The sequence below is a fragment of the Phoca vitulina genome, unplaced genomic scaffold (assembly GCF_004348235.1).
Source record: "Phoca vitulina isolate PV1807 unplaced genomic scaffold, GSC_HSeal_1.0 scaffold7, whole genome shotgun sequence".
NCBI classification, from domain to species: domain Eukaryota; kingdom Metazoa; phylum Chordata; class Mammalia; order Carnivora; family Phocidae; genus Phoca; species Phoca vitulina.
In genome coordinates, this window is record NW_022589710.1 from 28,275,861 (window position 1) to 28,295,584 (window position 19,724).

General features: G+C 38.1%; 1 protein-coding gene across 1 annotated transcript in view; it reads right to left on the bottom strand.

Moving 5' to 3' along the window:
- Positions 1–2,239: 2,239 nt before the first annotated feature.
- The window catches only part of GCH1 (GTP cyclohydrolase 1), a 48,760-nt gene continuing 31,275 nt past the window's right edge, over positions 2,240–19,724 (bottom strand). Inside the window, exons 3-6 of the mRNA XM_032405155.1 lie at positions 19,263–19,318; positions 6,323–6,354; positions 5,287–5,371; positions 2,240–4,346 (exon numbers count right to left, since the gene is read on the bottom strand). Of these exons, the coding sequence (XP_032261046.1) occupies positions 4,220–4,346; positions 5,287–5,371; positions 6,323–6,354; positions 19,263–19,318 (300 nt within the window). The 3' untranslated portion in view covers positions 2,240–4,219. The remainder of the gene's footprint in view (positions 4,347–5,286; positions 5,372–6,322; positions 6,355–19,262; positions 19,319–19,724) is intronic.

The following is a 19,724-nucleotide window of genomic DNA, read 5'->3' on the forward strand; positions in this document are numbered from 1 at the left end:
TTTTGGCAAAAATGTGGAGAAATTGGAACACTTGGTACACTGTTGTTGGGAATGTAAAATGGTAGAGCCACTATGGAAAACAGAATGGAGGTTCCTCAAAAAGTTTTAAGGAATTATCATATAGAGAGATTATAGAAATTCTATAATCCTACTTCTGGGTATATATACAAAAGAATTGAAAACAGGTTCTCGAGGAGATAATTTGCACTCCCATATTCATTGCAGTATAATTCACAATAGCCAAGAGGTGGAAGCAATATAAATGCTCGTCAATAGATGGATAAATTTTTAAAAATGTACTATATGCATACAGTGGAATATTATTCAACCTTTAAAAAGAAGAAAATCATGTCATATGCTACAACATGGATGAATCTTGAGAACATTATGCTAAGTGAAATTAAACCAGTCACAAAAAAACAAATACTGCATGATTCTACTTATATGAGGACTCTAAAGTAGTCAAACTCAGAAACAGGAAGTAGAATGGTGATTACCAGGGGCTGGGGGGAGGGAGAAAAAGAGTTCAATGGGTATAAGGTTTCAGTTTTACAAGATGAAAAAGTTCTAGAGATCTGTCGTGCAACAATATACCTATAGTTACTACAAACTGTACACTTAAAAATGGTTAGGATAGTAAATTTTGTGGGTTTTTTTTAAGATTTATTTATTTTAGAGAGAGTGCACACCAGCGGGGGGAGGAGCGGGGAGGTGGGGAGAAAATCTCAAGCAGACTCCCTGCTGAGCGTGGAGCCCACTGTGGGGCTCTATCTCATGAACCTGACATCATGACCTAAGCCAAAACCAAGAGTTGGGTGCTTAACCGACTCTGCCACCCAGGAGCCCCTATATTATGAGGGGTTTTTTACCACAATAAAAAAAAAAACCCAGATCAACCAATTGCAATGTATGGATCTCATCTGTACCTTGATTCCAATAAGTGATGAATAAATTTATGAGGCAATAGGGAAAAACTGAATGCTGACTGGATATTTGATATTACAAAGCATTAATTTTTTGTGTGATAATTAAATTTTTGTTTGAATGGGTTTTTTATGTGATTCCTCTCCTTTTAGATAGATAATCTGAAATATTTTATGGGTGAAATAATGTCTGGAATTTGCTTTGAAATAATCCAGTGAGGATGGCAAGTACAGGGGAATAAAGATGGTCATGAGTTGAAACTTATTGAAGCCGGGTGATGGGTACATGGGGGTCATGTAATTATGTACTGTCTACGGTTGTATATGTTTTTTTCCATAATAAAGACTAAAATAAAGCAAATGCCTCTGGAGGGTTGGGGCTATCTGGTATTTATAATTGGCATTGAGCTCATCTACTGCGACTTCCTCTTCTCACTATCAGCGAGAGGACCCAGGCCCTTCGGTGTGTATTTAAGTGTTCTGTGTTGATGACATTCTCAACACCTTTGGTGTTTGCAACTGCTCTTCCACTTAGTTGAGCAGCTCATTGTTTTACTGACACTTGTGAGTTGTGGTTTTAGGAATGTTTGTTCAATAAGCATTCCTAGTTTGGGAGACTAGATTCATTACCCAACAGTCTACAAAGTCCTTCGAGGAGCAGCACACCACTCCAGACCCTAACACCTGGGCACACTGACATCAGTGAGGGCAGGGGCCTCTGCCTAGATAGAGCAGAAAATAGGGAGAAGAACACCCCCAAAGGAGGGAATGATGAGGTCACCAGGCACAGACAAAAAAGAGGCAGCAAAACCTTCACACTTACTCGGAAGTTTTGTCCAGGGCAGGCTCTTCCCTAGAAGAAGGAAGGAAACTCTCCTCCACTCCTTGTATTGCCCGGCTCCCAGCCCCAGCCTGCTCTTCTTTCTCCAATAGCTCCCACACAGAAACAGTGCCAGTTCTCAGAAGGCTGCAGTTTCCCAGATTTAGATTTAGGACAACAGGGACACCAGGGCCACTCAGATTCCTCGCTCTTACCCCAGACCTTCTCTTCCCTTACCAGCCAGAAGGTGAGGACAGTATTACCCAAACCAAATACCAAAGGAAGACAGAGAACCCCAGGTTAATTTGTACTGCCACTGGGATTTATATTCTAATAGCTTGATGACTCAGGGAAACCCTTATGATGGGTATCTTTGGTAAAGAGAATACAATTAAAATAATCTAATTTATTGGTATAGTTATAAAAATGGTTCAAAAACAAACTACTTCCACAAGAAACTAAGTTATAACACTTTAATAATTTCAATAGAACCAGCTTCAGGAATAGATATACACACACATAAAATTCAAACAATTTAATTGAACAGTATACCTAAATGCATCAAATTCTTAAAAATCCCCAAAATGGACTCAAGGCCATGGATATGAAAAGGTAATTTTAAAGTACTACCAACTAGAGTAAAACAGACAAGGTTATTACTTTGCATTTACCAATAAGACGACCACCTGTAGAGACATTAGACCTTTATGAGAACACTTGCAGGCAATGTTAGAACAGAGACTCATTAAAAAGGAATACAATTGATCTCAGAAAGATGAATTTATAGCTAACAATTTCTTTGGTCCTCCAAGTCACATCTGTTTTTACTTTAAAATACCAAACATGAGTGTCTAATTCTACTTCTAAATGTCTATTAAGCAGGGTAATGTTTATATCACATTAGATTTTAAAAGGAACTCAAAATAAATTACCATTGTACTTCAGAAACTCCAAATATAGAAAAATATAGGAAATACAAGTAGGGAAGAATTTTTTTTAAAAAAACAGCACTTCCGCCATCTTGTCCCATCATAAGGCAAATGACATCAAAATGGCAGAGACGGGACTCTCAAGGTTATAGTAATCACTGTAGTTAATTCTTCTTAAGGTAATGGAATAAATTTGAAGAGCACAATGTCAACTAAATAAGAGACTTTTCCATGGAATGACTGTGGTTTTGTTTTTGCAGGGAAGTTGGGTTTTTTTGTTTGTTTATTTTAAGTTGGCCCAGACTGCCCCAGTGGAGGAAATTTTGAGTCATTAATAAGGCAACAGCTTCCTGGACAAGAAGACCTGTATACCACTTAAACAGTTACGCTGAAGACAAGACCCATATGGAGCACAAGAGGAACCAGTATGGGGGCTTCCAATAATTTCTAGTAATTCCAGAAAATTACAGTACATTTTCACAGATACCAATAATGTAGCTTTCATTGAACATTGGATATCACTCACAATGCAGTCCACAGTTCATTCTGCATGCTTTCCTATTCACAGAAGCTATGGTTCTGCAGACCTGAAAATGATGGACATTCTCAAAAGTTTCTGGAAATACTTAGAAAAATATTTGTTAAGAGAAAAAAAAAAAAAGTTTTGAGGCATCTCCGAGGAATACACAAAGTAAGCTTGCAAGAAACTCCTAAAGGTAAAACAGTGAGGACTAGTTATTTGCAGGGTCAGTACTTAAGTCTCATAGAATAATGGCTTTTAAAAAAAGGCCAAGGTATCTACACTCTAAGTGGTGTGATATTCTCATTAAGGCACAGAGAGTTAAATGCCTAAATCCCTGTGTGTTGACATGAGAATACACTTGTAAACAATAGGAACTAATTCCCTGTACTTGAATTTAAAAAAAGAATAGAAAGTAGAAATGTGCCTTTTTAACTCACAAAATCAAAAACAGATATTCCACCACCTGCCTTTGGTGACTAACATTACAACTGGATAGTCAAAAAATAAATATATAAAAAATAAAGTGCCCTGGCAGTTTAATAAATGTGATTAAAGTGAAACCTGTTGGACTTTGAGTTTGCAGAGCGATGCTGCACAGTGTACAAAAATTATTTTAAGCACTACACCATTTGGGGGGGATAGTATATTGGTCATAGTTTTCCCCCATTCCCAACATTCCTATGCTTATGAACCCAATTACCATAGTATTTGAACAAAATACTTGTATTTTTCTTCCTTCCCAGCACCCTCAAGGTTATCTAAATGGCAGTGGTTTTGTGCATGTAACTTACACTATGGGCAGTTTCCTTGAAAGTTACCACTAAAAGGTGGCAAGAAGAAAGTAGAGGGCTCACCCCTTTGTTAATTATTTTTATTTGATTTGCTATAAATAATTATTAAACACCATTAGTGACAAGGAATAAAGTTCACATCTGTAACAATTGAAAATGGAATGTACAAACAATTAAGACCAAACAACGCTATTAGTGACACGATCCTCAAAGCACATGACACACACTGAAGTTCAGCTCTTAATGAGAGTTAGAAACTCTTCCCGAGTCTTTGGGTCTTCCCGGAACACACCCAACATCGTGCTGGTCACAGTTTTGCTGTTCATTTTCTGTACCCCTCGCATTACCATACACATGTGTCTACAAAACAAGACAACAGAGGTGGCTTAAAGGAATAGACAGTTGCTGGTTTGGTTTTTAAAGTCAAAAGCAGGCCAAAAAATTAAATCTGATTATACTGAGTTCACAGCTACCAATTGATCCAAAGATCACTTCTTAGACAAATGTGACCTAAAACTTTTATTTATGTTTCTTAGTCATATAGCTCTTATTCTTAGCAGTGGTTGAATCTTTGATGCATCTAGCAGAAGGGGAAACAAGGGAATTTTCTTCCTAGGTGAAAATAATACAAGGGGTCCACAGAAATAAAAACAACTTCTGGATAAAAAGAAATTCAGAATTCTCACTTGCTCCATCTGTAGGACCCAAACAGCACAATATTAGCTTAGGTATTTGGAGAAATACTGAAGTATGCTGGTGTCACCAGGCAGAATCTAGGGAACAGTGACCCCAGTGCGTGGTGAAGCTGGACAGCCTGCACAGCACAGAGCTCATGCCATGTCACAAGAATGGACAAGATGTGTGCAATTCTCATCATTCATTCTAACTTAAAGAAGTTTCTTCAGGTGCCCTTTATACCCAGTTTTAGCTCCATTTTTTTAAAATGTGTGACAAAATATTAGGAAAAGTCTGCTTGGAGCAACAAAGAGCCAAAGAAGAAATCAAGAGAAGACATAAAATGCTACTGGTTGCACAAATCACCACGCTTAGACTGATGACTCCCGACACCTCCACCATCCCCATTGAAAACAAAACAAAACCAGTCTCCCGTACTCTGGTTCCTGTATCGGCCACACAGTAAATGCAAGAGGTTAAAAAAAAAAAAAAAAGCTTCAGGTCAGAGACAGAAAACGTGACAGTGTCAATGATGTGGCATCACCTGGTGCTGGAAAAACAGAGCAGCACTAAATACCATTTCCGTGCACCACGATGACATCATTAAGGACAAATATGGACTTACGTTGCTTCAACCACCACCCCAACTCCAGCAGGCCGCAAGGCTTCTGTGATTGCTACGGCAATTTGTTTCGTCAGCCGCTCTTGGACTGTGGGGGTGACAAGAAGCTCCGTTGAAGAGTCTGACACAAACAGCGGTCTTTAGAATATTCATTGTCTTTAGAATATTTGAAATCTTAAAAAGCAGACTTCTGTGAGGCTTCAGAACCAAGACACACCAGCTTTTACCAGTTTGCTTTGTCTGCCGCCCACAGGAGACAGCTGTTCAATTCCCTCACCTGCAGGTCAGCACCACTGCAGGGAGTGGGTAAGAATGACAACTGTCTCTTAGGCGTGCAGGAAGACCAACTGATGACAAGCACCTCCATGCAGATGAATAAATAGCTCGCGACAGGATTAACAAGGGCACTAAACCCAATTATTGAATTGTATGTAAAGCTGAAAACCAAGAATCTAACCTAAACAATGCAGTCCCTGTGCTGAATAAAAAATTCGCCTTTGAAAACATATTAAGAGTGTTCACGGCAGCATCGCATCTATTTGAAAACTGACAAAATTTTCAAATACCTATTAGAGCAGGGATTGGTTAAATCAAGCCCCAGCACAGCCGTACAATGGAATGCTAAACAGCCAGCAAAATGAATAAGATAGTTACATGCATGTGGGAAAAAAATGTTTGATTTGTACAAAATGAATAAGATAGTTACATGCATGTGGGAAAAAATGTTTGATTTGTTAAGTGAAAAAAAAAATAGGGGAAAAAAGTGAAGCCCATTACATACAATATGAGCCCATTTAAAAATATAATGAATTGATTTTAAAATGTTGGTAGATGCACAAAATATGAAGGAATGTGCAAATACAACAATGATTTCTTCTGGAGGCTTGAAACACTGCAGACTTTCCCTTTCTAGGTTATATTCCTGTGAGGTTTTGACTTTGGTAAGTCATATGTATTACATGTGTAATGAGAACAACAAAAAATACTTTTTCCTTAAGAAAAAAAATGTTTTTCTGTAAATAAAAGTTTAAAAGTTTACCTTGTAATCGTCTACTATAGATTTCTACAATCCTAGAAAAGAAAGAATTGTTTTAGTTAATCATAAATTTGTTTGAAGTGGAATTGGCAAGGCTTCCTCAAAAGACCAAAAGGACTTTATCGAAGCAATTGTAGGGTGTGGGCAGGAGATAAATGCTTCTAAGAGGAAGAAAGATACAAAAACTACATGGAAATGAGAAGTGGGAGGGTCCTGAGGAGACCATCAAGTATGACACAGAGTGGCAGTTCCCTATGTCCCCAAAGAGAGAGAGAGAATTATGTGCATATTCACTTAGGAAAAACACAATGATTTTAGAGCTCCGAAGTCATCAATTTCAGGCCAAGTCTCAAGCGTTCTAATTAATCATATTGTTTAATCAGAGCTTCAAGTTCAGGTTAAAAATAAAAAGACTATTTGTTAATTAATAGCAGGCCATTGTCAACTACTGTACCCACTAAACCTATTAGAATAATCAGATTAGAACTGAACAGACTTCTTCAGACATCTCTTTATAAGCTACATCTATATAAGCACTCGGTATGATTAACTCCCCAAAATAAAAGCCTCCTGATCTTGGCTTATAACACAATCTGTCAAGTGACGGATTTTCCCCTTTCAACATCTTTCACTCTAGTCGTGAAATGTAAAGATGGCCACATGAATTACCTATTCGAGGATAACAATTCACATTAGGGATCTTTTCTTTAAAACGTGGCCTTTTAGTCATGAATTTGGACTCAATTTAAGGATCACTTCACCTAGGAGGCATTTTATGGCTCTTTCCCACGCCCCCACCCCCCCCACTATAATGCTCAGATAAAATTGAAAAGTTGCTCCTTTATACCCATTATAGCCAAAATACGCTGCCCTGTTTACCACTCAAACTGAAGGCAGGAGCCACCCTGATTCTTCTTCATGTTCCTGGTTGGTTTATACCATTGGACGAATACAATTATATATTTTTGATTTTGAACAAAAACCTGAGGAAGGATGCTGTTCAAGCTCCTGGATAGGAAATATGCCTTATTTCTTCTAGGTCAAATCTCTATATATGACTTCTCATAGCTTTCCAGGTGATTAATTTCTGTTGTATGAATAAGAGATGCCATTGATTTAAAAATTAGTAATGTCTTCCTTCTCATAGTCATCATTTCGTTCTCTCAAGTAGAATTTCAGGTACATTAGACAACAGTGGCAATACTGGGCACTCATATTTTGCTCTATACTTTAATAGGAATGCCTGTAACATTTTACTATTATCGATGATACCTGCCGGTTGCTGGTAAATAGCCACTCTCAGGCCAAAGGAAGGCCATTCACGCAGATCTTTATTGAGTGCCTTCTACGTATATGATTATGTGATGAACAGGGTCCCTATGCTTGGAGAGTTTATAATTTATTCCTGGTTTATTCGGTTTTCATTTTCAAGTAAGCAGAAGGCGTTGAATTTCTATCTTCTCAGCATTAAAGATAATCATATAGCTTCCCTGAATTAAAAAAAAAAAAAACTATTTGGTCCTCTTTCTTTAAGATTATGTGTTGAAAGGTAGTTGTTGAAAAGAGTTCTAATTTAACACTAATATTCATCTGCCTTTTTTTTTAAGACTTTTAAAATTTATTTATTTGACAGAGAGAGACACAGAGAGAGAGGGAACACAAGCAGGGAGAGTGGGAGAGGGAGAAGCAGGCTTCCTGCGGAGCAGGGAGCCCGATGCGGGGCTCGATCCCAGGACCGTGGGATCATGACCTGAGCCGAAGGCAGACGCTTAACCATCTGAGCCACCCAGGCGCACCTCATCTGCCTTTTAATATTGCCATTGGCAAACAATCATCAGTCTAATTGCTGTTACCTTGTAGGTAATGTTTTCTCTGCAGCTGCTTTTATGATATTTCATTATGTGTACTCTGAGGTTTTCTATGTTGTGTCCAGGTGGGGATTTAATTTTTTGTGCTGTTTGGGATTCATTCGGGTTCCTAAATCTAAAGACTGATTTTTTTGCATGTGCTTCAGAAACGTTTTCAGCCATCACCTTCTCTAATATTGCACCTACCCCACGGCCTCTGTTACCTCCAGGAATTTCAATTAAGGATACATTTGACCTCCTCAGTCTTCCACATCTCTTACATTCTCACCCATATTTTCCACCTAGCTCTGAATGCAATTGCTTCAGACCTTTCTTCCAGTTCACTATTTTTGGCTGTGTCTAAGCTGCTATCTATCGATCTTTTTGTATTTATTTGTTTTTTTTTTTTAAAGATTTTATTTATTTATTTGACAGAGAGAGACACAGCGAGAGAGGGAACACAAGCAGGGGGAGTGGGAGAAGGAGAAGCAGGCTTCCCGCGGAGCAGAGAGCCCAATGTGGGGCTCGATCCCAGGACGCTGGGATCACAACCTGAGCCGAAGGCAGACGCCCAACGACTGAGCCACCCAGGCGCCCCATTTTGTATTTATTTGTATTATTTATTTGTATTTATTTATTTGAGAGAGAGAGAGCACACGAGCCGGGGGAGAGGCAAAGGGAGAAGGAAAGAGAGAATCCTCAAGCAGATTCCCCACTGAGTGTGGAGCTGGATGCAGGGCTTGATCCCAAGACCCTGAGATCATGACCTGAGCTGAAATCAAGAGTCTGATGCTTAACTGACTGAGCCACCCAGAAATGTGACTGTATTGGGCTTCAAATCCAATTTTCACTTTTTTTTCGAGACATTTTATTTGGTCCTTTTTTTCCCAATCTAATTCTAAAAGTTTATTCCTTTGCCAAACTTTCTGTATTCTTTTTTTTTAAGATTTATTTATTTTTAAAGAGAGAGAGAGAGGTGGGGGGAGGGAGAATCCCAAGCAGACTCCCCACTGAGTGTGGAGCCAGACATGGGGTTCGATCTCACGACCCTGACATCATGACCTGAGCCGAAATCAAGAGGCACCCAGGCATCCCTCAGGATTCTTATTTTCTAACATACTTGTTGTATGTTCTGTATCTGTTAGCTCCAGCCTCTGCCCTCTTTGGCCATTTGTTTCAGCTGACTCTGATTCATGGTGGCTTTTCTTTTACTTTTGGTGAATTCATGCTCCTTGGAATATCATTTGTGGGAATTCTCTGAAGCCAAAATAAAAGTGCATCAGAGAATGAGCACTTGTTTCTGCTAGGTGCTAAAAGGCTACCTCCTTGGCAACATTTTTAATTATTGCCCTGGGTTTTCTGAGGACCAAACATGGTGATGTGAATTCTGAGCCTAAAACCCTTGTGAATACATGGCTATGTGTTCTTTTTCCTGCTCTCCCCAGAACAAAGCTAACAGGTAATATCTCTCCCAATTTGGGGTGGAATAGGAGGACAGAACCCTGCCTTTGACTCCAGTGCTGGCTAATTCTTGTGAATTCTCACTGGAACTGCCTTACATTTTCCCCAATGTTTGAAATGTTCATACACATTCTATCTTAGTAAACTATACTAGGAGGGATATCATTACCATCTAGTTTACCATAGTCCCAGAATCAGTAGTTCTTAATTTTAATCTAAGCCATTTCTGTATTCTTGGAATAAATCTCCCTGGGTCATGATGGAAACAGTACTTGAGCCTGTTAAAATAGGAGTTAATATTTAGGATTTTTCAACTATATTCATAAGTGGGATTAGTCTATCACCTTTTTAAATGCTAGTTTTATCAGACTTTTGTCAGGGATAGGCAGCTTCATCAAATTAATTGTGTAGCTTTTCAGGTTTTTCCATGCTCTTGAATAATTTAAACAACACTGGAATTAGTGGTTACTTGGAGGTTGTCTATTAAATTGATTATCCACCCCTTTCCCTACCACCCCACTCCCAACATTAATTTGACTTTTTCCAATGGTTACTAATTTATCCAAGTTTTCCAACTCTTGGCTCATTCCCTTCTCTCTCCATCTTTTTAAACTTATTCATAAAGATTTAAAGTTTCTAAAGCATATTTCTGGTTACATAGCCTCTCATTTCTAGGTGTATTTCTCCTCTCAGTCAGACTGCTAAGCAATCTATGGTATATGATCTTTTGGATTTATGTTTTCTATTCTTTTTTAAATTTTCTAATTTAATCATTTTATTTTTCTTACTTCTTTCCTATTTGTCCTATTAAGCTTGCTTTTTCTTTAAAAAAAATATTGAATGTTTAGTTTATTTGTTGGGTTTCTTATTCAATAATGAAAGCGTTTGTGGCTATAAATTTATCTCCAAAGCACAGGTTTTTTTAAAATTTCAGCTTTACTGAGGTATAATGGACAAAGATTGTAAAGACAAAGTGTACATTGTGATCTAACATTATGTATACATTGGAGGGAAAAAAATCCCCCATCTAGTTAATTAAAACACCCATCACCTCACATATTTATCTTTTTTCCCCCCAGTGAGAACAATGAACATCGGAGTAGAGCTATTTCTTTAATATCCTATCTTCACTTCCTCTGGATATATACCCAGAATTAGGATTGCTGGATCATATGCTAGTTCTATTTTTAATTTTTTGAGGAATCTCCATGCTGTTTTCCATAGAGGCTGCACCAATTTACATTCCTACCAACAGTGTACAAGGGTTCCCTTTTTTCGACAGCCTCACCAGAACTTACATTGTCTTTTTTATAGTACTGTAGCCATTCTAATAGTTGTGTGGTGATATCTCATTGTGGTTTTGATTTGCATTTCCCTAATGCAATTAATGAAATTGAGCACCTTTTCATGTATCTGTTGGGCATCTGTATATCTTCTTTGGAAAAATGTCTATTCAGTTCCTCTGCCTATTTTTTAATTGGATTGATGCTTTGCTATTGAGTTGTACGAGTTCTTTATATATTTGCACATTAACCCCTTACCAGATAGGTGATTTGCAAATATTTTCTCCCTTCTGTAGGTTGCCTTTTCATTTTGTTGATGGTTTCCTTTGCTATGAAGAGGCATTTTAGTTTGATGTAGTCCCACTTGCTTATTTTTTATTTTGTTGCTTTTATGTTTGGTGTCAAATCATCACCAAGACTAATGTCGAGAAGCTTACCCCCATGTTTTCTTCTAGTTTTATGGTTTCAGGTCTTATATTCAATCACTTTTTAAGTCGATTTTTGTGTATAGTATATGAAGGGAGTCCAGTTTTTAAGTTTTATTTATTTTTAAATTTTATTTATTTGAGAGAGAGTGAGTGAGCAAGTGCACAAGCAGGGAGAGTGGCAGGCAGAGGGAGAAGCAGGCTCCCCACTGAGCAGGGAGCCCTACGCAGGGCTCTATCCCAGGACCCTGGGATCATGACCTGAGCTGAAGGCAGATGCTTAACCAACTGAGCCACCCAGGTGCCCTAAGTTTATTTTTTAGTAATCTCTACATCGAATGTGGGGCCAAACTCATGAACCAAAGAGTCAACTACATCAGCTTAGTCACACGCTCTACTGACTGAGCCAGCCAGGTGCCCCCCAAAACCAGTTATTAAAGATACTATCCTTCCCTTATTCTTCCTTTGTCATAAATTAATTGGCCATATATGCATGGGTTTATTTCTGAGCTCTCTATTCCATTCCATTGGTCTATGTATCTATTTATATGGCAATGCCATTCTGTTTTGATTATTACAGCTTTGTAATTTAGTTTGAAATTAGAAAGTGTGAAGTCTCCAGCTTTTTTGGTTTTTCTCAGGATGGCTTTGACTATTCAGGGTCCTTTGTGGTTCCATACAAATTTTAGGATTGTTTTTTCTATTTCTGTGAAAAACACCATTGAAATTTTGAGAGGGATTGCATTGAATCTGTAGATTTCTTTAGGTAGTATGGACATTTAATCAGTATTAATTCTTCTAACCCAAGAACATGAGATATCTATTTGTATCTTCTTCAATTTCTCTCATTTAATGTCTTATAGTTTTCAGTGTACAGATCTTTCACCTGTTTGGTAAAATTTATTCCTAAGTATTGGTGCAATTGTAAATAGGATTGTTTTCTTAATTTCTCTGACAGTTTGTTATTAATGTGTAGAAACACAACTAACTTTTGCATATTAATTTGTATCCCTTAACTTTATTTATTAGGGTTATTTGATATGATTGTCTATCATATCAAAGGAATTTAAAAGAACTTTAACTTCCAAAAAGCTCGTTTTTAAAAATAGTTTTGTATTAATTTCAAGTATTCTTGTTACACAATAGCCTATTCTTTTTTTTTTTTTTTTAAGTTAAAGTTTGCCTTTTGGCCAAAATCCTATTACTGTGCTTTGTATAAATTTTTGCCCATCCCTTTTTTATTCTGTTTAGTTTTTGCTAGTTTTAAATGGTTTTGGGGGGCACCTGGCTGGCTCAGTCAGTAGAGTGTGTGACCAACACTGAGAGGTAATTAGTGTTCCACTCACTTCTTTCAGGTTTGTCAGTTTCTCTATGCATTTAGTCCTGTTCCTGTTTTCTGTTTTGAACCAATTTGACCAAAAAATAAAAAAAAGATTCATGACCACTTTTATTATACAAACTTCCTCAATATAAGAGGGCCAACCTTGTCTCCTTTGATAAATTTTCCTTTTTATTTTTAACTTTTATAATTTTTTTTTAATAAAGGGGACATAATTAGGTATTGGATTTAAGTAGACATCTTATCTGAATTGCCCACTTATTGGTCTTATAAAATCTATGCTAGGTCCTCTGTTTCCTTTGTTGCATTATGCTTTCTCTCCTCTTTTTCCTCCTCTGGCAACTAGAAAAGTTATCTGGTAGCTCCTTTGCAGGTGGATGGTATAATTTAACCCTTGCAAATCTTAATGGTATTTTTGATGTCTTCATATAACTTGACTTGTCACCAGGCTGCAAATTCTCAACTATGGTTAGAGCAAAGAGCAAAAAGCAGCAGGAGGTGGAGGTGGATCACAGTGGGACTTTTCAGCTAAAGTAAGGAGTCTGAACTTTATCTTAAAAGCTATGGGGAGCTACGAAGGAGCAGCATCATCAAATCCACACTTGAGAAAGTACATCCTAGCAGTGTAGGAGAGCAGATTTAAAGACACTGAGAGATTAGAGACAAGGAGGAGTTCAGAGTTTTATAATGCATAAAGAACATAAGAAAGGCCCAACAGAGAGTGGCAGCAAGGATGGCAAGAAGGCAGCATGGTAACAGGAGGGAAATGGGGGTGCTGCAGGAGGTCAGTGAGCATACAACAGCAATGGATGGATTCTTTCTCACTCCTTGCACCAAAATACATTCCAGATGGAGCAAAGAGTTAAACATAAAAATAAGACCATAAAAATAACCCAAAAACATGAGTTTATGACTACATAAAAGTTTTAAAACTCCTTTGTGGAAAAATGATATTTTAAAACAAAATCAGAAGACAAATGACAAGCCTGGAAAAATTATTTGCAGCACCTGACCTAACTGGTTTAACATTCAAAGAGGTCATACAAATCAGTAATAAAAAGACAAGCAATCCAATAGAAAAATTAGCAAAGCTAACTAAAAGCAGGAAGTTTCTATAGGGATTCAAACTCTACTAAAGAAATGCAAGTTTTAAAAAAATACATTAAAACACCAGGTACTTTTTTCCTCTTATCAGTTTGGGAAAGATTGAAAAGTGTGATGAAACCCAGTGTTGGCAAAAGTGGAGAAACACACACCCTTTGACCATATAAACTGATACGCTTTTTTTTTGGAGAGCAATTTGGTAATATCAAAAATTCAGCTACTCTGAACCCTGCAATTTAATTCCAGTAATTTACAATATATAAAACATATTGACAAAAGCATTTTTTCCCCTTTTTGACAATAGTCTCAAACTATAAACTATACTTCTATCAAAGACTGTTTAAATGAATTATATTAAACAATTAAAGAAATACTATGTAGCCATTAAAATGAACTCAGACTTTTTGGACTAAAAGATGTCCAAGGGATTTCAAAGTTTTTATTTTATTTTATTTTTTTTTTTTTTAAGATTTTATTTATTTATTTGACAGAGAGAGACCCAGTGAGAGAGGGGAACACAAGCAGGGGGAGTGGGAGAGGGAGAAGCAGGCTTCCCGCCGAGCAGGGAGCCCGATGCGGGGCTCGATCCCAGGACCCTGGGATCACGACCTGAGCCGAAGGCAGACGCTTAACGACTGAGCCACCCAGGCGCCCCGATTTCAAAGTTTTTAAATTAAAAATACCAACAAGGGGCGCCTGGCATGTGACTCTTGATCTCAGGATGTGAGTTTGAGCCCCATGTTGGAATTACTTTTAAAAAAATTAAAAATTAAGAAACAAACAAAAAGCACAAGTTGTGGTATAGAATGTGGGGTATGATCTCCCTTTTTTATTCTGTTTAGTTTTTGCTAGTTTTAAAGAGCTCTGTGTTTGTGTTTGCAAAGAAATTTTCCAGAAGGACAATCTCTAGTCAAGAGACAAGAGATCTCTAGTTTTCATGTTGAGGAATGGAAATAGAAAGGAAGGCTTTCCCTTTACTCACTCATTTGTATTTAAGGTTAATTGGTAAGTATGTTACTTTTATAATAGAGGAAAAAAGAATGTTCCCCTTGTAATCTAATGCCCACCCTATCTTTCCAACTATCTTGCAGTCATCCCTGCCTAAATCTCTTATTTCTACCAATTAATCTGCTCCCTATCCACTGGAATATGGCCTTGTGCCTACCCTCTTATTTGCCTTTGCTTATTATGTATTAACTATACCTAAAGGAATTTCTCTTTCATTTAGAATTCTGCCCAGCCTTCCACCTCTCGGTCTCTTCCACCCTGCCAGGCCACAGTCCTATTGGCTCCTCTGAACTCGGAGCTCCAAACCAGGCATTTCAGAGGCACCTGCTGCCTCACACTGTCCACCCGTCTTGAAGGCAGTGGCTGTGTCCTTTCCAGCAGCCATCGTAGCTGACACAACACCCTTTCACAGTCGATGCTCAGTAAGTAGATTAACCATGGCTACCCTGAGGCACTTCAGTTCTATATTCAAGATTTAATTATGTTCACTCAGTTATTCTAAGGCAAGAAAATGAATATATGTTCAATGCATTTTCAGCAACAAAAGGACCCTTTTTTAAAGATCTTATTTTTTTAAGATTTATTTAAGTAATCTCTACACCCAACATGGGGCTCGAACTCATGATCCTGAGATCAAGAGTCGCATGCTCCTCTGACTGAGCCAGCCACGGACCCCAACAAAAGGAATTTCTATTCAAACTACATTTACTCTAGACTTCTACTAGAGTTAAACCAGATCAACTCACTTCTGGCATTTTCTTGTTACTTAAGGCTTTACTGTTTGATATTTGACTTCCCTGGCACTGAAAGGTCATTCGTTTAAAGGCAAGCATATAACAGACTTCACATACAAGATTAAAATGAGCAGTGAAGTTTTGCTAAGACATCCAGCTTTCTTTATTACTCTTCATTCCCTAAATATTCCTACTTCTTATAAGAAATAAGTGGTTGGATAAAATCTTAGCCTTCTTTCCTGTTTAATAGATCCTTCAATCAAATTTTTTACAAATATCTGAAAGTAACATACACTCTGTTCTTTGGTTTAGTGTTCCTTTTTTTTTTTTTAAGTTTTAATCCCATTAGCATAAGGACAAATCCCCATGCTAATAATCAACTCCTTTGTATTGTTTCATAAAAGCTTAGTTATTAGAGATCTTTCCATTTCACTAGGAAAGGAAGTAACTAAAGATTATTCCTTTCTACCCCTAAATTACCATTTATTCCAAGGTCTCACTGGATTACTCAAGAATCCATTTCCATAGTATTACCCATGGGCTACACAGCGTGGTCTTCTAGAGAAGGCTACTTACATTTAGACCAAGGCTTAATATGGTCTACCAAGCTTCCTTATAATGTGAAAACTATCCACTACATACCTTTCACATATGGACAGTCTGTTAAAAGCATCAGCAGTGCCAGAATTTCCATATAGGAAAGGCATAGAGTTAGCAATCTTGCTGGAAGGGAGCATGCCACGGGGCTGTGCCTGAAGCTAGGTTTACAGGGCAACCACACTGACTTTACTTAGACTGTGTCTTATAAAACAGTAAGAATAACCAATTTCAGTAAAGACACTTCCATTCACAGTTGACATGACTTTATTTATCATTTAGGAGTAAGTTATTAGGGAGGGGGTTGCTAAGAGAAATTATACTAGGATTATTTTCTGCCATCACCACCAATACCCTTTTTCAGCCACCCCTTGGCACTGCCACTGGGTACAGATCACTGAAAAGTGGCGAGATGTTTCTCAATTTGTGTTAAGAGCCTTTCTGCAGTGAAGCAATTACAGTTATGATATAAAAACATCTTTTCATGGTACCAAGTAGCCCTGTCTGATGGAGAGAGTGCTGAGCAGGAATGAGGTCAGAAACTAGGGAAGTTAAATTTCTCTCCTCTACCTACTCTCTCCTTAATCCACAGAGGAAGTGGAAGTGAAAACAAAGTAAAAAGAAGAGCTGTGGAGAGCAGCTGTCAGACTGGCAGGGTGGTTTTTACAGATTCCAGCACAGAACTGAAAAAGAGCTGGACCACCATTTCAGGACTGTGGTGAATCCCAGTGTCTACGTGGAGAAGCAGCAGGAACCCACAGAGCCACTGTATAGTTAGTTGGTCACAAGGTTCATTTATTCCAATTTTGATACAGTCACTATAACCTCAGATTATCCACACCCAGCTTGGTTTATTTTAAAGGGTGAGGGGCACTTGACTACATGTTCATCACCTATTCCCTCATTGTGTTCTTTTTTTTAAAAAGTTATTTTATTTTTTAAGATTTTATTTATTTAAGAGAGAGTGAGGGAGAGAGAGCGCGCGCAACAGAGAGCACAAGCAGGGAGAGGGAGGAGCAGACTCCCCGCTGAGCAGGGAGCCTGATGTGGGCCTCGATCCCAGGACCCTGGGATCAGGACCTGAGCTGAAGGCAGATGCTTAACCAACTCAGCCACCCAGGCGCCCTTCACTCATTTTGTTCTTAATTCTCTCTCAACACACACACACACACACACACACACACACACACACACACACACACACCCCTCCTAGCATTTCCCCATACCCAGGACTCACTAACTCTATACAAAGAAATTACAAAAAAAAAGAATATTTAGGGGCAATAAAGTATTGGTGACTGAGCTATCAGAGATATATGAACACATCCTCAAGTTGATTTCCAGTTAAACATAGATGACCATACTTGTCCATTACTTCTCCTTCCTAAAGCTGAAATAAAAATAGTAGCAAAGGAATTTTTTAAAAGGCATGAACCCACAGGAAAGAATGGGAAAGAAGACTGTAGTAGAAAAGAGAAATAGGAGAGTAAGTATTGTTTCAGAATATTGCTGAGAAAGCCAAGAAAGGCACAGCACAGTCTTGTGTTTGCAGAGGTAAAGAAACCAGAAGTGAATGAATGGCCCTGCAGGACCCCCGAGAGGTGCCCGGAGATACCCAGGTGCAGTGGGGTTGAGACCCCAAACAGTAGTTTGATTAAAAGTCTGAAAACAGTGCAGTGCGATGAGACCCCTGCGCAAGTTTCCTCTTCCCACCAGTTAACTAAACCACCCTTAAGTATGGGGGCTGGACTGAACGCACCCTCGGATCCTTTCCAGTCAAGGAAAGCTCTACAGAAAAAGGTATGAACTAAGACTTTAAGGATGTGCTGGTGGAAGAGGGTTGGAAGGTATGGGAGGAAGGCAGTGAGGGGTGAAAAGAAAAGGGATTTGTGTTTCAGGTCCTCCAAATATGTTTGTCTCTGCAACCATAAATTTTAAGCAGTAACGTGACTTCCAAGTTAGATCCACACCAGTCAAGAAAGCCTTATGAGATTCTTGCCATATAAGGGCAGGTCCTTCACTGATATGAGGAATTCTTAATCTCAGGAAACAAACTGAGGGTTGCTGGAGTGGGGGGTGGGGTGGGAGGGATGGGGTGACTGGGTGATGGACACTGGGGAGGGTATGTGTTCTGGTAAGCGCTGTGAATTGTGCAGGACTGTTGAATCTCAGATCTGTACCTCTGAAACAAATAATGCAATATATGTTAAGAAAGAAAAAAAGAAGAAGAAGAATGTAGCAGGAGGGGAAGAATAAAGGGGGGAAAATCGGAGGGGGAGAAGAACCATGAGAGACGATGGACTCTGAAAAACAAACTGAGGGTTCTAGAGGGGAGGGGGTTGGGAGGATGGGTTAGCCTGGTGATGGGTATTGAGGAGGGCACGTTCTGCATGGAGCACTGGGTGTTATGCACAAACAATGAATCATGGAACACTATATCTAAAACTAATGATGTAATGTATGGGGATTAACATAACAATAAAAAAAATTTAAAAAAAAAAAAAAAAAAAAAAAAGTACAAGTATTCTTCATGTCTCAGCTTTCCCAGGGAGAGATTTCTTGTCCAGTCCCTAGGTTAGATCTCATAGCTCCCTGAAAATCATCTTTTATAATTCTCATCATGCCTTGTTCCTGATTTCTTGCCTAATGGCTTTTCCATAGCTGCAGGCTCTTTGAATTCAGAGACTGAGTCAGCATGGCTTACCACTGTCTCTCCCATATCCAGTACAGCACTTGTCACAGAGTCACTAAGAAGCTGTTTTTGTTTTTGTTTTTTTTTTGATGAATGAATGACCCAAAGTTTGTATTGACTTATCTGGATCCTTGTGAAATTAGCAATAAGTAATAAAAAATAAAATAGTAAGTTGAAATGCAGATGCTGGGCAGTAGGTAGGTCTACTTCTGACTAATGGACTTAGACGTAAGCATGTCTTAGCATGCACTATTTTCAACGTTTTAACCACAAATTTTATAAATTTGTACAAATATTTTCTTAAGGAACCATGAGTAGTTACAACTGTGATTGTTATATGACAGGTCCACAACCTATTATACAATAAACACATTTGTTTCAAAAAAAAAAAAAAAAAAAATAAGGGCAGGTCCTACAAATCTGTTTTCCTATTCACCACACAGTCATACTTACCTCGCAAGTTTGCTGAGGCCAAGGACTTGCTTGTTAGGAAGGTAACCAATGTGAACCTTCAAAGAAGAGACAGAAATCACGACTTAAGTGAAAATCCAATGCTTCTTTGAAACAAAATAAGGAAATAAGGAAACAATACAGTATATGCATTATGTAATTCAACACAATGAAAAATGTATCTTTAAGATACATAGATTAAGACTTAGAAAATGAAGCACTTACAAAAACATTTAGAAAATTACATATATGCAGTAAAAGGAAAATATACATGAATGACTATTAATGAAATGACAAATTTGAAATACAGTCATGGTATTTCCTGGTGAAGTTAAACTCTTGATATAACTCTTAAAGTCCTTCTTCTATTGAGGGGACACACTCTCTAGAAAGTGCAAATTATCTTGTAACAACATTAAAATATAGCCAGGAAAGCATCCTTAATTTTTTTTTTAAGATTTTATT